Genomic DNA, 19,522 nt, shown 5'->3' on the forward strand with positions numbered 1-19,522 from the left:
GAGATGGCTCTCTTTCCTGCTGGAGCCACAGCATTGAATGTACTCCTTGCTCCTTCCAACCATTCTGGCTCAATCCTTGTTTCCCTCTGCATGGAGCAGCTCCGCTTATCCCAGCTCCCAGGGGAGCAGGACAGGGATAAATCCCTCGGGCCTTGGGGCTGGGAGGTGCTGGGCAACTCCTGTTTTCCACAGCCCAGGAAGTGCTGGGAGGGCAGAGGAGCGACAGACGGGGGAGAGGAGGGTTTTTAAGACTTTATTTGGAAAGCTACACAAAAGGGCTTTGCTGATTTAAAAAAAACAAACCCCAGCTTTAAAAAAATAAACCAAGGGACCCAAAGACACAGGAAGAAGCCAACCCTGAGCCGCTGCCAGAGCAACTCAGCCTCCCCTTCCCGGCCCAAATAGCCTCATCCCTCCTGGGCACTGAGCACAAACTGAGGCCCTGGTTAGAGGCAGGGAGGGCGATCAGAGAGGTTTAAGCTGCCACGGTATCCGTGGTGAACTCCCCAGTCTACCCCTTGGAGCAGGATGGGTGAGAAATCCTTGCTGCCTCCCCACGTGTAAGGCCTCCTCGTGCAGGAGGAGGAGGCAGCAGGGTCAGAGCGCAGGGGTCAGCGAGCAAACGCCGGGTGCGGATGGGCAGAACAGCTCCCTGCTTCTAAGCTGGGCCCAAGTGATGAGAACCAGCCAGCTCGCAGCCCCGCAGGGCAGAAACGACAGCGCTGTGGGGGCCCTGCCCACAGAGGCAGCTGCCAGGAGCCTGGCCACAACTTCCAGGCTTGCTCTGCAGAACCTGGGGCCAAAAGGATGCCTCTTCCCCATGCTGCAAGGCTGTGGCGTGCAGGGGACTCTGGGGGTAGCTCTGCCACGCTGCCAGGAGGCATCGGTGTGCACCTTGTGCCACACAGAAACAGAAGCCCCGAGTGCCACTGCAAGGCCGGCTCTGCTAGGAATGGGTTTAAGGCTTGCATTGTTTTCCAGAGCAAGGGAAAGGGAAACTTCCCTTTCCGCTGTCAGCACTTTTTCTCTTTGTTTCCGAGCCGCTTCCAACACCACTATCCGCAAGGACACAGTGGCAATGGTCCTGGTGGCTCAGAAGTCTCTGCTGCCCGTGCTGGGAAGGCCATACCGAGTGCGAGGGATGCAGCCCAAGGCCCCGCTAGCACGGCTGGTGCTCCCTGTCCTCCAAGAGGAGCTCAGCCGTTGCCTCCCGGCCAAGGTACTCTGCTCTGGCAGGGGCTGCCTCCTGGAAGCTCCCAGCTCTGCCGCTGCTGGGAAGTTTGGGGTGGGTGGGGGTCCAGGACCCCTCCTCTTCCTCCTCCTGGGCAGTCTCCGGGCACTCACACTGCATCTCGACGTCCTCAATGTCCTTCTCATGGTAGAGCGGCACAGACTCCATCTCCAGGCCGTTCTCCAGGGCTCTGTGCTTCCCTCCCTGCTGGTACCACTTGCAGGCAGAGGAACCATTGCATGTCAGGTCAATCCCCACGTTGTTCCTGGTCAGGCAAACCTCCAGCACGTAGTAGAACGTCCAGAACACAGCAAAGCATCCCAACAGCAGGAGGGTCTGCAGAGGAGGAAACCCCTTGAGAAACCAAGCACTCGAGCACCCCACCCTCTCCACTGCCGCTGCCTAGCGGAGAGGACACAGCACCAGGAGGAGCAGCCACACAGGTTCCCACTCCTCCAAGGGACTCCAGGCCCACTCACCTTCAAGGTGTTGGCCGTGATGGTGTAGGTCTGCTCCTCGGGGATCTCCAGCCCTGGAGGGCAGGGCAGGGAGAAGTCACTGCGCAGGTACTGCCCACTCATGGCTTCCTCCAGCAACCTGGGGACAGAGCACCCTGTGAGCGTCCCACAGGCAGCACTGGGGACCCAAATGCCAACAAAAGGTCTGAAACGGCCTCTGCCACCACCGAGGGCTGCCCTCCTGGGTCAGACCCAGCCAACGGAGCCGTTCCGTACAGCCCATGCCTCCACGGGGAGGAGTGCAGCACCAGGCATCATGGAATGGTTTGGACTGGAAGGGACCTCCAAGCCCATCTGTCTCACAACATCCCTTAGTCCTCCATCTCTTTTCTCCCCACCGAGACAGGGCTGCAGTGTCCTACCTCTGCCGCTCCTTCATCTCTGCTGGGGACCAGGAAGAGCCGTACAGGATCAGCTGCCACTGCTTCAAGGTCCCAGGCCTCAGGCTGTCATCTCCTGGAGAACAAACAGGTTGGACCAGCAGGGAAGTCTCCCACCCAGCTGGGTGGTACCACAGGAGCTAAGGTGCAGCTGCCCAGGTGTTGAGCTGGCAGCTCCCTGGGACGCGGCACGGAGCTGCTGCCACCGCTTCACAAAGGATCCCTGCAAAGCAGGACTCACCAATGTCCCTGATGACCAGTCTGTACGTGCCGTGTGCTTCCTCACCCCAGCACCGGACCGTGGAGAAGGTCCAGTCGGCAAAGCCATTGGGGTCCCTGCCAAAGAGTGAGGAGAAACAACTCATGAGAGGGTCACGTAGCTCGAGACACAAAGCTGGATGTGGCCCCAGCTCTCCTGCTCGGGGCTGGCTGGGCGTCCTGCCCTGTGGGAGTCTCCACACCCTGTTCCCCTTGATGCTTACGAGTCCATGCTCCTGGTGGTCCCTATCAAGGACATCATGCCACTGGGGCAGAAAAGCCTGATCTCCAGGTTGCCGCGACGAGGGTGGGTTATGGTGACCGTGGCTGCCACGTGCTCCAGGGTTCTCATGCCGGAGAGCTCCAGGTTGGCAGTGGTGACTGGAAAAGGGAAGGCAGCGTTTGCTAAGGGTAGTGGCCATGATACAGTCCCCACTTCCAGCTGGCCCTGCAGGGCTGCTGTGGCACTTAATGGGACACGCATGCTGTTTCTGCCTCCTCCCAGCTTCCCTGTGTCTCTGTGACCCCAAACCAAGTGGTCACGGCCCACACAGGAGGCTCCACGGATGCTCAGAGCCCCAGAACTGCTAATTATAGCACAGGAAACCCTGGCACGCTCCAGAGTGGATTTCAGCTCCTGGCAGCCCAGCACTGGCGGGTGTTCCCTGGCCTCTCCGAAGAGGGGGAGCGGGCGCACCCCAGACCCAGGCAGCCAGCAGAGTGGCCACACTCCTGACACAATGTGGAGAAAGGGTTAACTCCGAGTCAGCCTGTGGTACCTAAGATGCAGTCTTGTTACCTGCGGGACAGCTGTGTCCCCTGTCACAAATTCCTCTTTGAATACTTCTCTAAAGTGCCTTTCTTCTGCCTCTTCCAACCTCCTCTTGCTGCCAGTGTTCAGCTCACAGCTCCTCTTAGGGCAGGATGAGCAGCTTGACCGCCCAGCCCTCTCCTCTGACACAGAGGGGGTCTAATCCCGCTGCCAGCATGAGGAGCAGTGTCCCCCCTCTGTCCCGCTGGGGTCCTGTGGTGCCAGTACCTGGGCGCTGGCAGGGACAGGAGAGAAGGAGAACGTGGACCCAGCACCTTCTCAGCCTGAAGCAAGGAGGGACAGGACCCCCGTCAAGGGGGGTGCCAGCCTGCTGAGCTCCAAGCTCTTTGCAGGGGAACCTCTATCCTTGGGAACAGGCTCTGGGCACCAGGAGCTGCAGGGCAGGCAGCGAGGGACCCTGGGACAGGGAAGGGGCCAGTGGCCCAGCCTTGGCGGACAGAGCTGTGCGCAGCCCGAGAGCCTGCTGAGGGGCCGGGAAGGGCCTGGGGCCGAGCCCTCCGTCCCACTGGTAGCAACCCAAGCAGCGCCTTGTTTATGTGGACAGAGGCCGGCCAAGTCGGGAGCTGGAGCATTACCTAAAATGGTCAAAGCCAGAGGAGCACATCTGGCTGCTGCCCAGTCTGGCCGTGCTCCCTAACGCCTGTCTGGCTCCTCAAAGACATCAATCTATGGGATGAAGTTATGGGGAGGGGACCACATCGTCAGATGAAGATCCCTGGGGAAGAGTAGCCAAAAGGGAGAGGAAAAAGCCCAGGCAGCCCAATGCTTAACCCCTTTGTAGCTTTGCACAGCCCAGAACATGCCCAGCAGGAACAGGCTGGATCCCTGGCCTCGATGCATATGAGCATGCACTCTCCCATGGCACACCTGCTCTTACCATTCCAGGCGACCTCCAGCTCCTGCGGGAGCAGCGGGATGGTCCTGCCCTCCTTCAGCACAGGGCTCACGTACGAGGCAAGGTACGGGACAGACTCCCAGACCTGTCAGGGGAGAGGCAAGAGGATTTAGCACGAGGTTGCACCCTCCTGGCACACCCGTCTCTCAGTCTCCCACCAATCCTGCAAGCTGCTCGTTAGCTCCAAGGTGCCTGAAGCACACCTAGCGTGTGTGGATGTGGGCCCAGCGTGGGCCTCTCTCGACACTGCTCTAAGGCACAGAAACTCAGGCAGCACACAGGGGCTGCTGTGGGACTGCAGGCCTGGAAAAAAGCACCTGCATGCTTGGGAGTGGAAGGAAAGCGATTCCCTGTGGGCTGGAGGGGCTGATTGAGACTCAAGATTCCTCCTCTTTGTGTACGCCTTTGCCACCACCCAAGTGGCTTTGAGAGGTTACTTCAAATCATTCCATCTCAATCCCAGGGGCAGGAAATGCAGCAGAACCAAAAGTCCTGCACACAAAGTAGCCTGAAAGTCACAGGGGGCATTGCTGGCAACTGGCAAGGACCTGGCAGAGCTGTGTGGTGCTCTACACACAGGTGAGGACCCAGTGCCAAACGGACGTGCCCCGGTCTCCATGCGACTGAAGGTACAGGGAAGAAGAGATGGGGATGGCCCTCCCTTCTCTGACCACTCTGCTCCCTTGGCAGCACCCAGGGCGCGGAGCTCAGAGCTGCCAGCCGAGAACGCCCTGTTTCCTTGGGGCACGACACCCTCCTTGCAGCCCATGGGGTGGGGAGGAAGGTGCTGGGGCTGCTGATGAAGCTCTCCACACCATCAATCAGAGCTGTCGTCTCCCACCAGCACAGGCTCTCGCCCATGGCTATATATAGTGCTGCGTGCGCCGCGGCTCGTAGGCAGGTTTCAGGCGTTGCCGAAAGCCTCATTACTTCAAATCAAAAGCAGCCTTACAGCAAGGGTCGGTGCAATGATGGCCACAGCGCCAGCCTCGAATGGCAGCAGTGTCACCCCATGGCACAGGAACGCCGCTGCCAGGCCGGGTTTGTTCCACGTGCTGGGGAATTACCTTGGCTGCATTAACCAGCCTCCAGGCATTCAGCAAGCCAAAGCCGTGCTGATGGCTGTGGCTGAAGCCGGCCTTGTTGACGTCCCACTTCGCGTGACGATCCTCATACTGAAAAGAAATGCAGGGCACTCTTGTTATTGAGGGGGACTCCAGCACTCCTGCAACGCTGGAGCAAAGGATACTGGGCCTGAAGGCATGGAGGCTCAGAAATATTCCGCAGCAGCGGGGACACAAACCTTCATGGCCTTATTAGAAAGAAACAGGTTGACCTTTGCTTGAAACAAGTCCCAGGCTTCCTGGCTCCTCAGAAAGGAAAGCAAGCAGCACGAAAGGGCACAAATGCCTCTGCTCTGAAACATTCCAGCTGCTCTGTACTCCCTAAGCCACAACCTGTGGGATGGGAGAAACCCTGGGGAGAAGAACCAAGTCCTATATATCAACAAGAGCTGAGCCAGGACAGATCTGGGTCCCATCACTTGGGGGGTTGTAGTACTCTGGCAATGCTGGCTTCAAGTTGTGGAAAACACTGCCCCGTGCCAAAGAGAGCACAGCCTTAGCTGGACACGGATTCCTGCTCCCCAGGGGTGGCGGAATACGCCCTGTCCCTAAGCCAATGGGGCAGCTCCAGCCAGTTCCCGCTTGGGCTCTCCACAGTGAAGTTGTGCTGGAGTCGAGGCTGAGCGAAAGATTTATAGAGGGGCAGGCAGACATCAACAAGCATGAGCACAGCAAGACCTCGGCCATCCTGCAGCATCCACTCAGGGCAGCAGGAGGAAGGAAGCGCCACTCACCTTGGTGGCAGTGAAGACGATGATGTGCTGGACATCTCGCCAGGTGAGGCATGGTCGCACTTGTAGCATCAGCGCGATCATCCCGGCTGCAAGAGGAGCGGCAGCTGACGTCCCGGTGTGGCCTTCTGTGCAGCCCGTGCCCTTCTGCAGATCCCAATCTGTTGTCACCTACCGAGAAAGAGGAGAGAAGCCTCCTGTCAGGCCACTGTTTGCCACGCTGGGGTAGCTGGGATAGGTCCTTGAGCAACTGAGCGTGCAGTCCCAGCCCCACACCATGCCCTCGCCACATCAGCCCCGCCAGCGGCCCAGCCTGTGACACAACTGCTGGCAAAAGCCCTGGGAACACAGGACATGGCTTGGCTGCTCCATCAAAGCACCCAGAGATGAGCACTGCCTGACACATTGTGCAAACAACATGAGAAACAGAAGCTCTGGGGCTCCCCACCACCACCCTGGACACAGCGAAGTAATGAGCAATGCCCAGACAGGGCCCACAGCCACTGTCCTGGCAGAAATCCAGGCAGATCATAGAACCACGGAATGGTTGGGGTTGGAAGGGACCTCAAAGTCCATCCAGTTCCACCTCCTGCCATGGCAGGGACACCTCCCGCTGGATCAGGGGCTCTGAGCCCCATCCAACCTGGCCTGGAACCCCTCCAGGGATGGGGCAGCCACAGCTCCTCTAGGCAGCCTGGGCCAGGGCCTCCCCACCCTTACAGCAAAACATTTCTTCCTAAGATCTCACCTCAATCTCCCCTCTTTCAGCTCAAAACCATGCCTCCTTGTCCTATCTTTGCACTCCCTGATCAAAAGCCCCTCCTTAGCTTTCTTGGAGTTCCTTTCAGTACTGGAAGCTGCTCTAAGGTCTCCCTGCAGCCTTCTCTTCTGCAGGTTGAACGACCTCAACTCTCTCAGCCTTTAAAGGGGACCAAGGATACTCACAGAGCCCCTACACACCCTTCCTAGGGCATTTGCTATGTCACGAGAGAAAGGAAGGACTGCAGCTGAGGACCCATGGTCCCTCCCTTACCCAGGGACACCTCCTGCCTCTCTGTGCCCACAGGCAGGGAAAGGCGAGCAGACAGCAAGGCAGCACGCTTTCCAAACACAGCACATCAAAACCCACATCCAGAGTCTGACCTGTTCCGAACAAGGCTTTCAGACAACATGAGAACTTTCTCTGGGTGCTCAAGGATTCCCTCTCTGGAGTAAAGACTCAGGGAGGTGGTACTAACGCCCCTGTCTGCACAAACCACATCTAATCTATCGTCTCGCAGCGGTCTCTTCAGTATCGGCAGCTTCCCCCCAGGCAGCAGGGAGGAATTTGCTGCACAGGAGCTTTCTTTCTCTCTGCGGTTGCTGAGATCAGGCTGCGAGACAGGAGGGGCAGCCCATCATCCTCCCTTAGCCAAGACCAGAACAACAACAAGAGCAGGCAGCAGCGGGGGCAAAGGGTCGGGATTAGCTGCTGAAAAGCCTGGAAGCATTTCCCAGACAGTTCCTGGCCAGGACACACAGCAAAAACCAGTACCAGGTGGGAAGGATAACACTGCAGCTCCTCATCTGAGAGATAAGTCTCTGTGCTGGTAATCGGGATGGAAAGAGTCGGGTGTGGGGCTGAGTAGAGCAGCTCACGGAGCAGGGCAAGGGCAGTTTGTGCAGCAGTTTGCACAGCATTTAGCCAAGGCCATGGGAGAGCAGCTTTCCACCGCTCTGAAGCATGGACAGTCGCTCTGTGAGAGCAACAGCCAAGGCTCTCACTGCTCCTCTCGCTCCTGCTCACGGTTTGGCCACAGAGGCTGGACCAGCTCTTGCAGGAAGCGTCCTATTTCTGCCAGCACCCCTGGGGCCTCTGGAGGTGACAGATCTTCTATCTGCTCCCCAGGCATGGAGATCAGCTCAGGGAGAGGCACACAGCCCTGAACTCGCACACCATGAATGATCTCCAGGCTATTCTGGACACAGGCACAGACCCATGCTGCCTGAGGGCCAAAACACTGCTTCGAATGAGCTAATACTGCTGAAGAGCCACTGCCCACAGGCACCTCAAGGTCTCCACAGAGTCCTGGGACACCCTGGCTTCTGGGACAAAGCATCCCGGTTGAGAAGTGATAAGTGCAGCCAGTTTCCTTTGGAGAGGGAGAGAGGAACTGGGCCTGAGCTAAGGAACTTCAGGGAAAACTCAAGGCAGTTATGGTTTGGGACCTTCCTCATCTTCACTGCTGACCACAGCTGGCTCCACAGAGGGATCACACGGGACCGCGGAGAACACACTCGGAGAAGGCATGAAGAGGTTCCCAAATCATGCCCCCAAACTGCAAACCTGCATCCGCCTCCCTGTGCTTCCCATGGGCAGGCAGCTGGCACTGCCCAAAGCTTCTAAGCTCAACTCTAACATTTTGCCAGCTGTTAACGACTCCAGCTTGTGCTCGGATACTGCACGTCCTACAGAGAACACCCCGAGCAGCAGAAACTTTCAGTAGGAAACGCAGCCAGTGCCAGAAGTGGTATTAAATTCTTCCCATTAAGGAAACCACACAAAGTTTATAGCCTGGTAAAAGAAAATAACACTGCAGACGGCTGCTGAGAAGTTAACTCCGACAGCACTGAGGCACAGCTGAAGGGCATTTAGGAGTAGATTATCCCCCAGAAACAGGGGCGTGGAAGTCTTGGCATGGCATGGGCTTGCTAAAGGAGCCATCACAGCACTGCAAAGGAACAGGAGGTCTCCCTGACACTTGCCCTGCCTAGGCTACACGTGGCATTTTGTCCTGGCTCCCCACTGGAATTCCAGTGTCCCGTAAGGCCCGTATTCAAAAGGAAGGGGTGTTTGAGAGGCTTGAGGGAAGCTGGACATAAACCCCAAACCTGTAATTCCTGCAGAAAGCACAGCATCGCCCTTGCTTGCCTGCTACTTCCATTTCTCATGGCGCTGGCAGTTTCCAAATCAGCCTGGGACAACTGAAATTATTTCTGAAAGGAAAAATCAGCTCCATTCTGGGTTTTACTTTCCTTGCCAAGCCATTGCTCCAGGCAGACTGTGCCAGGCTCTAGTTAGGGATGGATTCCTGCCTGGGCTCCGGACTGCAAGAGGAGGTGGCTGAGGAACCCGGGCACTCCCAGTTTTGCCCGGTTCCCGGCACGTGGGGAAGCCAGTCTGACAAGCCTGCATTCAGCTCCTCTCCGGCAGGCACAGCCACACATCCCCACTCCAGGAGCACCTGACACCATCCCTCACTCCCCAAAATCCTCGAGCACACAGCGCTGATGCTCATCCAGTACTGGGACTTTGCTCATCTGCTTTGCCAGGGAAGCGCCATTGGGAACTGCTCATCCCGATAGGAGATCCTCCTGGTGCCTGCCAAGCCAGGGACAACCCAACCCCAAAGAGTCCAGCCTGGGAGCTGGCAACGTTCACACTGAGCTGCCCCAATGCAGCCTGGGCTCTACGTTCCCACTGACAATGGACACAGCCATAGGGGCTGGTCAGCCTGACAGCCCCAGAACACACCGGCACCGAGGAAGGAACGCGCTGGGTCAGGCCTGGGGCTGGTGAAAGTGGGCTCAGCTCCTTGGCTCAGGCAGAAAGGACATTTTGTTGACAAGAAGTCATTTTTTGGCAAAAAAAAAAGGAAAAGCTGATAAAAATATTCCAAAAAATTCATCTGGGAGAGGCACGTGTGTCAGAACAGAACAGGAGCTAGCGCCAAGTAGTTTAAAGAGCCCAATGCTGCTCGCAGCCCTCCGTGCTCATCTGTGCTCCCGCATCCCTTCGGAGCAGAAGTTGCAGCCCCTGCAGATCTGAGCCGCACTCGCTCCTGCCCCTCTCTCTTCAGGAAAGCCCACAGTGGCACAGGAATCTTGCTCCAGGCTTCCTCCTTGCCACACAAAGTGGACACACACACTGCTGGGATGCAGCCTGTTTTCCGCCAGCTGTCTCTTTGGCTGAGCTGGGTGAGCTCCCTGGACGACATTCCCAGGGACAAAGTGCATAGGAATTTCTTAGAGGTCACCCAAGCAGCCCCCGTCCCAACAGACGGTTGCCTGCGGGTCCCAGCAGTGCGGAGCAGGGAGATAAGGCAGTGCAGTCCTTCTCCCTCTCGGTCCGATGCCCCTGCACTTGAGGTGGCAAACCCAACACACGTGGGATCTGCATTTGGGACCAGGAACTCCGTGTGCCTGTGAACATTCTTGAAGGGAGAGGGCCAGTGTGCTGAGAGGTACAGGCTGACAGACAGTGATGACACGGTAACAACCAGAAATAGGAACCTCCCTCTCAGAGCTCTATTTCTGGAGGACCTAGATGAACAGCAAGTTCATTCCCTACCTCCAAAGGAACCCAGCTACCAGCCCAAGGCAGATGCAATCAGAAGGGACAGGGATTCATCCCTTCTCTGTTCAGGGCTGTTACAGCCCCATGGGGAAGATGTGTGCCTTGAGTGGTACTCACGATGCTCCTCATCATCTTGTCCCCACCGCTGAAGGTCACCGCCAGCATGGAGGCACATTCCTCGGCATAGAATGGCATGGAGCCTGTCTCGTCCACTGCACCTGCAGAAAAGGAAAAGGCATTGACTGGATGAAGCCTCTTTTGTTCCAAGTGCTGCAATAGCAAGGTGACGAGCCCTGAGGACCCGTCCTGCTAGCTCTGCTTTCCCACAGCCTGAGAGCTGAGCAGGCACACCAGACTCAAGCCTGTATCTTTCATGCTTGGAAGATCATCGAATGCTTTAGATTGGAAGGACTTTAAAGCCCATCCAGTCCAATCTCCTTTACTGGAGCAGGGGTGTCTTTAACTCAATGAGGTTGCTCAGAGTTCCATCCAACCTGGCCTTGAATGTTTCCAGGGATGGGTGTTCTACCACCTCTTTGAGCAACACGTACCAGTGCCTCACCACCGTCATTGAAAAGAAGTCCTGCACACCTCTATAGACTGCCACACTCATTCCAGAGGACAGATTCCTTTCCCACACTCCTGCTATCCAGCTGGACAGGCTTTTCACTTCTGGAATGATCTCCTTTCTCCACATTGGGAAGGAACAAGATAGAAGATGCAGGCACTCACCTATCGTGACAGTGTAGATGGAGTTGGCATATCCATCATAGTTGCAGTTGTCGTTATGTTGCCCGCCGTTGCCACTGGCCACAACAAAAATGCTCCCAAAGCCCCGGCGCCCCGCTATCACGCCGTGCTGCAGGGCGGCCTGCGGAGAAGGAACTGGGCTGAGTCAGGGGGTACGGACAGGTGGGCCTTTCCCCGCGGACACCAGTCTGCTACTGGCACGTGTGGCTGCGAGCCAAGGGGCAATGTGACTCTCCCGGCCCTCGCAGCAGAGCTCGCTGCTGGCCCAGGCCCAGACGGATGCGATCGCCTCTCGTGAAGTGGGGGAGCGTTCGCCGTGCAGGCTGCTTGCAGGCACGGGGATGTGCCAGAAAACTCTGTCCCAGCAACCGAACTCCACACTCCAAGATTTCAACAAGCTGCCCTGCTAAGTACTCAGGGTGATGGCAGGGCCAGCCACAACCCCTCTGGGCCGGCAGAGTCAAGGAGTCGCGTCTTTTACAGCCCTACCAGGCACCGAGATTCCAGAGTGAGCGTGTTACACAGGCAGCAATGCAGCCAGCATATGAGAACGGCCTATCCATAGCTTACTAAAGGCTTTCCTGCAGGACTAAGGCGTTCCTGTTGACAGAGATTCCCCACACATGGCTGCTGCCCTTCTGAAAGGCCCCAGTCTTCATGAATACTTGGGCTTTGCCTTCTCTGAGGAGCACAACCGCACTGGCCCCACTTGGGAAACACATTTTCAGGTGGACACCTTGCACAGATATTATTGCCACTGAAAGAATGTATAAGGGTCTGATGGACAAACAAGAAAGCAGCCTTTCTCCTCTGCCCTCCCCTGGGCAGGTGACGGCACACACTGCATTGGCCAGAGCCCTCCGGATGCTCTGCTGTGGTAAAAGAGGCTTTCCTTGTGCTTTGTGTCCCAGAGCTCTTTACAACTGTCTCTGAGTGCCAAAAGCAAATAAATTATCTGGCAGAACTGTAAACGATTTGTCACAGAATCATGGAATGGTTGGAAGGGACCTCAAAGTCCATCCAGTCCCACCTTCTGCCATGGGCAGTGACACCTCCCACTGGATCAGGGGCTCCAAACCCCATCCAACCTGGCCTGGAACCCCTCCAGGGATGGGGCAGCCACCACTGCTCCGGGCAACCTGTTCCAGGGCCTCCCCACTCTCACAGCAAAACATTTCTTCCTAAGATCTGATCTCAATCTCCCCTCTTTCAGCTTAAAAAAATTGTCCTCGTGAACCCATAGCTCAGCTGTCAGTGTTGCTCTGAAAAGCACAGTAACTACTATCCTACAGTTAGAAAAGTACAGCAAAGGGCTGCCAAGCTACAGAAAGGAAGAACCACCAGATCCCAGGAGCAAGGCATCGCCAGTTTTGGGGCCCCCTTGGCTGTGGCACTGGGGCAGCAGGAGCCCGGTGCATTGTGCAGCGTTCCTGCAGCACCGTGAGAATGCCTCAATGACCTAGGAAGCAGTGGCCTCAGCTCCAACAGTTCCCCCTCAGCGGGCATCTGAGGGCACGCTCCATGCCTTGGGAACACCCTCAGCACCAGGAATGCTCAGTCTCCCTGCACGGAGCCTCCCTTGGGTTGCAAAAGTTGTCAAAACAACACCACAGGTTGCGAAAGAGCAATTCCTTGCTGGGACCGGCCTCTCCTTTGGGAAGCTCACCTAATGCTGCCTGAACGCTGCCCTCCCGCAGCAACGTCACCACTCCCCGCCGCACGACACATGCAACACCTCCGCTGGCAGCGATGGAAGCAAACGAACGTGCGCTGCGCCACAGCAACACCCCTCCTCGCCTGTCCAGGCAGGCAAAGCAACCACAAGCACCGGAGGGCCAGCCCGGGGGTGATCCGTGCTGCTGGGACGGTTTGTTACCTTTCCCAGTTGATGGGGGCCATCCACGGTTTTCCCATCGTCATCTGGACCCCAGCTGCAACGAGATACACCATAAGGTGACACCAGGAGTCACAGACAACATCTCTTCCTCCCATCACGGTGCAGCCACCAGCTACTCCCAGCACTGCGACTGGGATCGGAGGGTGCTGTGCTTTCCCATCCACCGGGTTGGCCCCTCGCTGCTGGGACATTGCTGCTGTGGTTGCCCTGTGCCCCTGGGTCAGATTCCAGTGGATAAAATGTTTGATTTTTATTTAACAGCCAGCTTCTCAGACATTCTCGTCCCCGTCACACGGCTTGGCTGGGGCCCACAAGCACAGTGGGGGCCATGCAGCGCCCCTCTAGCCTGGGGGATGTGCTGCAGCACTGTGCCTCGGGCCCGTGGGTGCCGTACACGGCCTGCACCAGCTCTCTAGCGACAGAAATCCCGGTGTTACTGTTAACAGCAGTCACAGAGGGCACTGCCTTGTGTGCCTGGCTGTAAACTCCCGGAGACAGGCAAGCTGGGTGTTCCCTCCGTGGCACAGAGCCACCATCTCACGTCCAGCACGCTCCCAGGACCCAAAAAAAAGGTTCTGGAGCCACAGGAGGAGCAGAGCTGATGTGAGGCTTCAGCCATGGCCTGTGAGCCCCATTCTCAGGCAGAGCAGGGCCCATGGCCTGGTGCAGGGTCCCCGTGGGGCTCACCTACAGCTGTAGATATCGTTGATCTGATAGTGCTTGTTGAAGGCGATGGCTTCCATGCTGTCAGTGAGGGGTCCATCCAGCACTCGGATGCCTGCAGGACAAAATGGACAAGGAACCGTGACCAACGTGGATCAAAGTAAGCTGTAAAAACAGCACAAATGCATTCCACGGCAGGTTCACACTGGGGACACTCGCTTTCCCAGCCTGACAGAACCAGAATTCCCGGAGCTGTTACCCAGAGGCCAGATGTACGGGAGGGGCTGAAGGTGCACGCTCACGCACAGCTCCACATCTTCTGGATGGGGATTTTCTGCCAAGCAAGTCCTGCAGCCCTGCTGTCAGAATCAAGCTGGAGATGGCGACAGCAGCTGAGCTCACCCCGTGCACCCCTGAGCCTCCATACTCGGGGCTTTCCTCACATCCTACCCTCAATTATCCTGCTGCTCGGTAATTCCCTGGAGGAACTGCTTCCCATTCCAAGTTGCCCAAGAGCCAGCTGTCACTTTGGGATGCAGGCACTCTTTCCTGCCGAGGGAAGGGCTCACGAGACGCAGGACACGCCAGCTACTGAGCTCAGACCAGGAGGGCATGGCCACTGCTCCAACAGAGCCAAGGAGGGCTCAGTGCGGAGTTGTTGGTGACCCAAAGCAGTGATAATTACCGCTTTGCATCACGGTTTACACTGGCAAAGGACATTACAAATGGAAACCCGGCACGCGTCTCAATTAAGCCTATTTATAAACAGTGCAACCGCCCACCCATCCCAGCTCTTGCCTGACACTGCACTTGCGGCTTTTTACTGCCGCTTCTGAGCCGCTCCCGTGGGGATGCGGAGCAGCCCGGCCAGGGAGGCGCTGGCTCTCCCCGCCCTGGCTGGCACCACGCTGGGTCCAGCACTTGCACACTGCCAGGCAGAGCTCGGTGCTGCCCCGCTGTGCTCACCCTGCCAGGCACAGCTCCGCAGAATCACAGACTTGTTTGGGTTGGAAAAGACCTTTAAGATCATTGAGCCTAACCATAAACCTCATGCTGCCAACTCCACCGCTGAAACATGGCCCTGAGCACCACATTCACACAGCTTTCAAGTCTCTCCAGGGACGGCGACTCCACCACTGCCCTGGGCAGCCTCTGCCAGTTCTCAACAACTCTTTCCATGAAGGAATGTTTCTAATATCCAATCTAACACCCCCTGAGAGCAACTTGAGGCTGTTTCCTCTTATCCCATCCCTTGTTACTTGGGAGAAAAACCCAGCACCCACCTCACTACAACCTCCTTTCTGGGAGCCGCAGAGAGTGATGAGGTCTTCCCTCAGCCTCCTCTTCTCCAGACTGAGCAGCCCCAGGTCCCTCAGGCCCTCCCAGAACCCCACAGCTCCAGACCCTTCCCCAGCTCCGTTCCCTCCTCTAGATTCGCCCCAGCCCCTCAATGTCCTTCTTGGAGTGAGGGGCCCAGAACTGAACCCAGGATTCGAGCTGTGGCCTCACCAGTGCCAAGTGCAGGGGGATTCAGCTTGGGACACCTGAACCCTGCAGAAATACTGGGTCCCACCTGAGCAGTCCAGGATCAACCCTCCCTGTCCTCAGTGCTGTGGTTAAACTGGGAGCTTTCCTTCTGCTGCTGGGCTTTGCCAGCAGCGTCTGCCTGCGGCCTCCGATGCCAGCTGGAGCCCAGGACCCTGCTGGGCTGTGATCAGAGTGGCAGCGCAGCACCTCATCGGGGTGAGGCAGGGAGGGTGCTGAGCGCAGGGGAAAGGTGCAGACCAGGCTGCAGTGCCTTCAGACGAGCTTTTGACTCCTTTGTTGCCTCGACGCCCACCTGCTTCCCAGCCCCCTCTCACAGCCAGGGAACATGGCACCATCTGCCAAGTAGGGAGAGAGTCCTGTCCCTGGCTGTGGCAACACAGCATTGTCCTCTGCTCTGCCAGGGCCACATCCTGCCTGGCACAGAGGTTTTGCCTCCCTCTGTAAAGGAGCGTGAGAGCTCTGGAGACAGCTGCGGCCACGGCAGCCCAATCCCTGGCTTTGCAGAGGAGAGATGTGCAGCCAGACCTTTGTGCTCCATCCATCTGCACGGGGCAGACCTGGGAGAAAGGGTCGGGGGAGCACAGGGCATTGGGAATCATCTGCTTCCCCGGTGCCCTCAGTGCTGCAGTGGGGCAGGCACGTGGTCGCACGCTTGCCTGGCTTAGGCTGTGTGGGATGGACATGTGCTTACGGAAAACTCTGCGGTGGGGCAGGTGGCGTGCCAGGAAAGCTTTGGAAAAGCTGTTGCAGCATACACCTATCCTGCTCCTCCAGACCGGCTCCTCCGCAGGGAAGCTTGGGCAGACGCGATTCCTCCCTCTGACTGACCAACCAGCCCAAGCACGGCACCGGCTGACTCAGAGCGAGAGATGAGGCAAGCCAGGCACGAGCACACGTGCACGTACCTGCGATGCGGCTCCCATAGGCAACTCCCACCGTGCAGAAGCTGTTGTTCGGCACAGCAGCGATCTCCCCAGCACAGCGCGTCCCGTGGTGGTTGCCATTCTCCTCATCGGGGTGAGGCATAGGGTCAGGATCGTTGGAATTCAAGTCATAGCTGCCTTCTGGGCTCTAGAAACAGACCCAGGGTCATGGTTCAGGGCTCTCCTCAGTTTGGGGACTTAAGAGCACACTATGCAGGCTGAAACACAGCCTGGGAGTCACGGGAGCTTAAAGGCCGCTTTCACACAGGGACGTAGCTCAGCACTGCTGGGCAAAAGGGACCAACGGAGGCAGCTTCAGCTGCTGCTGTGGGTCAGAGGGAGCCGCCTTTGCAGCTCAGCAGCCCGAAGGCTTGCAACCCTATAACATGGGGGCAGAATCTCCCAGGGAAAGCTTTGTCTGCTGCCCCAGCTGAGCTCCTGCTGCGTCGCATTTCCCAGCCTCCAGCCTTCCCTTGCTCCTTCCCACCACGAAGCCGGCACTCACATAGTTTGGCTGTATGTCTTTGATGGTGTGCTCCACGCCGTCGTCCACCACCACCACCGTCACACCACGCCCCGTCACGTTCCGCTCCCAGACGCCTGTGACATTGATGTCCTTCCCAGGGCTCTTGCGGTTGTTCTAAGCACCGGAAAGGACAGTGAGGGGAGAGGGAAAGTGGAGGAGTGGGTCAGCTGTGAGGAAAGGGACTCCTGAACTTTTTGAGTGTGCTGGTGTGGGGTTGGGCAGGGTGAATCACAGAAGATTTGTTTGATGGAGACAGCGAGCAACACTCATTTGCACCGTGAAGCAGAGTGCTTGGTGCTGCAAGGATGCCAAGCTCCAGCTGAAATCTCTCTGCCCATCGCAGTGCCACTGGAGCAGGACCAGCTGCAGGAGCCGCCTCCTCCCGTTATCGCAGTGGGCAGGGTGAGCTCTCAGCATATTTCCTCCTTGCCACAAGGCCGGAAGGTGACTGCTTTGCCTGCTGTGTGACAGCTCACTCGTGACCACACAAACAGCCTGAGCCCTCTGGCGTGACCGGAGACAGAAACCCACTCACCAGATGCCACTGCTGGGGGTATTTGGGATCATTAAAGTGCAGGCTGCGTTTGGAGCGCTTCAGAAGCTTCTGTTCTGAGTGCCACCGCACACTGTCATGCTGTGCAAACAAAGTGTCCACTGCCCTCCTTATTGCTTCGGGTTCGCTTGCCCCTGGGCCCTCAGGCCGGTAAGCGAAGAGGTAATGGCCCTTCAGCTCCCCGACGCGGCCCATGTTCACCAGCCCGGCAGTCCGTGCCAGCTCCTCTGCCCGCTGCTCCAGCTCCTCCTCGGGCGCCTCCAGGCTGACAGCCCACGTCAGCTTCCCGTGCTGGCTGTCAGTGCCAGGAGAATGCTCCCCGCCGCAGCCTGGTTCGACTGATGAAGTGATGGGGATCCAGGCAGCACTCAGCCAAAGGCACGTGTGGATACACAGTGTGGCCTCCATCCCTGCGCTCCATAGCGGCACCGTCTGCTTCCAATGCGGCATCAGACAGGCAGGCTGCGAACAGCAGAAAAGAAAGCTAGTGAGAACCCTTTCTGACCCAGAATAGGGCGGCCATGGCCTCATCATACGGTCCCACAGAACCCGACGTGTTCTGCTGGGACACACTAGTCCCTGGGCTTGCTGCCAGCCCCTCCAGCACAGCAGAAATCCACTTCCAATGAAACCAGAAAGCTTCCAGGCAAGGTGGTTCCTTCCCAGTGGTGCAGCACTGCAAAGCTGCACCCAGGCGGGGCAGAGATCAATCTCCATGGCTGCCCTGCCTGCCATGACAACAGGCCTGGGCACGAGCACACCTTGCTGCTGGCTGGCAGAGGGGAAGGCACTTCCTCCTCTTGCTGTGGCCCAGCAGAGAAACAAACATCACGAGAAACGCCACAAGGTGCCTGCAGCCAAGAGCCAGTTCCTCTTCTGGGTGAGCTCCACCTGCTCCATGACTGCAGGAACTGATTTCACCCAGCACAGGTTGGAATCCCCATGGAGCCCCTGCTCCGCAAGCCACAGCGCCTCAAGGGAAAGAAGTGCCCTCCCACAATTCTGCTCCGTTTCCCACGTCTTTGCACTGCCTGGAGCTCGACACGCCCTGACAGTTGCCCGTTAGTGACTGTCCCAGTTGCTTTCCACCCTTGATTTCCTTCAGAGCCCTGAAGCCACTCACCAGCTGTGGTTTAGGCTGCACACCGGGCCCCAGGGTCTCACGCTAAGAGCAGGGCTTTGGCTGCCTCCAGAGAGTGGCACCTCCAGAGATTGGCTGAGCCCTGCAGCATCAGGGAGGGTAGATCGGCCACAGCCTTGGCCTGGAGCCAGAGTCCTGGGGCCAAAGCTCAAAGACCACACGGGGAATGCATCTGCCACCGCGGCAGGACAGGCGGCTGCCCCTGGCTCCTGGCCCCTGCCCACCCTCTCCCTCTGGCTCCAAGGGCAGGACAGGTGGATCCCGGGGCCAGATAGGCATCTTCCCCGGCTCAAGGGGCAGGACAAGCAGCTCTCCCTGGCTCCCTTCGGCTCTTGAGGCAGGACGGGGGGATCTTGGAGCAGGACAGGCGGCTGCTATCAGCTCCCGAGGCAGAGCAGTAGGCTCTCCCTGGCTCCCCTGGAGCAGCACTGCCCACTCCCCCCGGCTTTTGGCCTCTGCTTGCCCGCTCCTCATGATTCCCCCCGGCTCCCAGGAAAGGACAGACGCTTCCTCCCGATGCCAGGGACAGCGCTACCTGCTCCCCTCGGTTCCCGGGGCAGAGTAGGCGGATCCTGGGGCAGGACAGGCACTTTCCCCTGGATCCCGGAGCAGCGCTGCTTGCTCCCCTCGCCTTCCCGGGGCTCCCGGGTCAGGACAGGCACTTCCCCGGGCTTCAGGGGCAGCGCTGCCTGCTTCTCTCGTGTCCCCGCGGACCCCGGGGCAGGACAGGCGGCTCTTCCCGGATCCCGGGACAGGATACACGGCTCCTCCCAGATCCTGGAGCAGCGCTACCTGCTCCCCTTGACACCCCGGGACTCCTGGGGCAAGGCTGCCGACTCCCCCCGCCTCCCCTCGGTTTCTGGCCCCAGCCCTCCCGCGCCTCCCCCCGCCCCCGCCGTGCCCCGGCTGAGCCCCCGGAGCGCTACGGTGACAGCAACCGGTGCGGTGTCCCCGTTACGAGCAGGGCTGCAGGCAGCGCCCAGGCACTTGGGCCCCCTCCCGCCACCCACTGCCCCACGCGGCGCTCACCGGGCCCGGGCCGGCGCCGCTGCCGGAAGCGCGGCCGCTGACAGCTGCGTCGCTTCCGCCCGCAGGCGTTGCTCGAGTCCTCTAGGCTCTAAGGGGTGCTGGCGCGCTGGAGAGACGCTCTGCGCCGCGGACTCGAACTCTGCATCACTTCCGCCCTCCAGTAGAGCCGCTCTGCGCCGCGAACTCT

The 19,522-nt window shown here is 58.4% G+C and overlaps 1 protein-coding gene across 1 annotated transcript; it reads right to left on the reverse strand.

Moving 5' to 3' along the window:
- Nucleotides 1-237: 237 nt before the first annotated feature.
- On the reverse strand, nucleotides 238-19,479 carry PCSK7 (proprotein convertase subtilisin/kexin type 7). The gene is made up of 16 exons (XM_054086851.1): nucleotides 19,336-19,479; nucleotides 17,148-17,627; nucleotides 16,592-16,726; nucleotides 16,069-16,234; nucleotides 13,640-13,730; nucleotides 12,932-12,986; nucleotides 11,038-11,176; nucleotides 10,423-10,523; nucleotides 5,973-6,140; nucleotides 5,182-5,289; nucleotides 4,097-4,199; nucleotides 2,612-2,768; nucleotides 2,371-2,465; nucleotides 2,112-2,205; nucleotides 1,711-1,828; nucleotides 238-1,567 (listed from the first exon to the last, which is right to left on the reverse strand). The coding sequence occupies exons 2-16, from the start codon at nucleotides 17,613-17,615 to the stop codon at nucleotides 1,160-1,162; spliced, it is 2,406 nt and encodes an 801-aa protein (XP_053942826.1). The 5' UTR covers nucleotides 17,616-17,627; nucleotides 19,336-19,479; the 3' UTR covers nucleotides 238-1,159.
- Between the last annotated feature and the right edge of the window lie 43 nt (nucleotides 19,480-19,522).

Source organism: Cuculus canorus, chromosome 23 (genome assembly GCF_017976375.1).
Source record: "Cuculus canorus isolate bCucCan1 chromosome 23, bCucCan1.pri, whole genome shotgun sequence".
Lineage (NCBI taxonomy): Eukaryota > Metazoa > Chordata > Aves > Cuculiformes > Cuculidae > Cuculus > Cuculus canorus.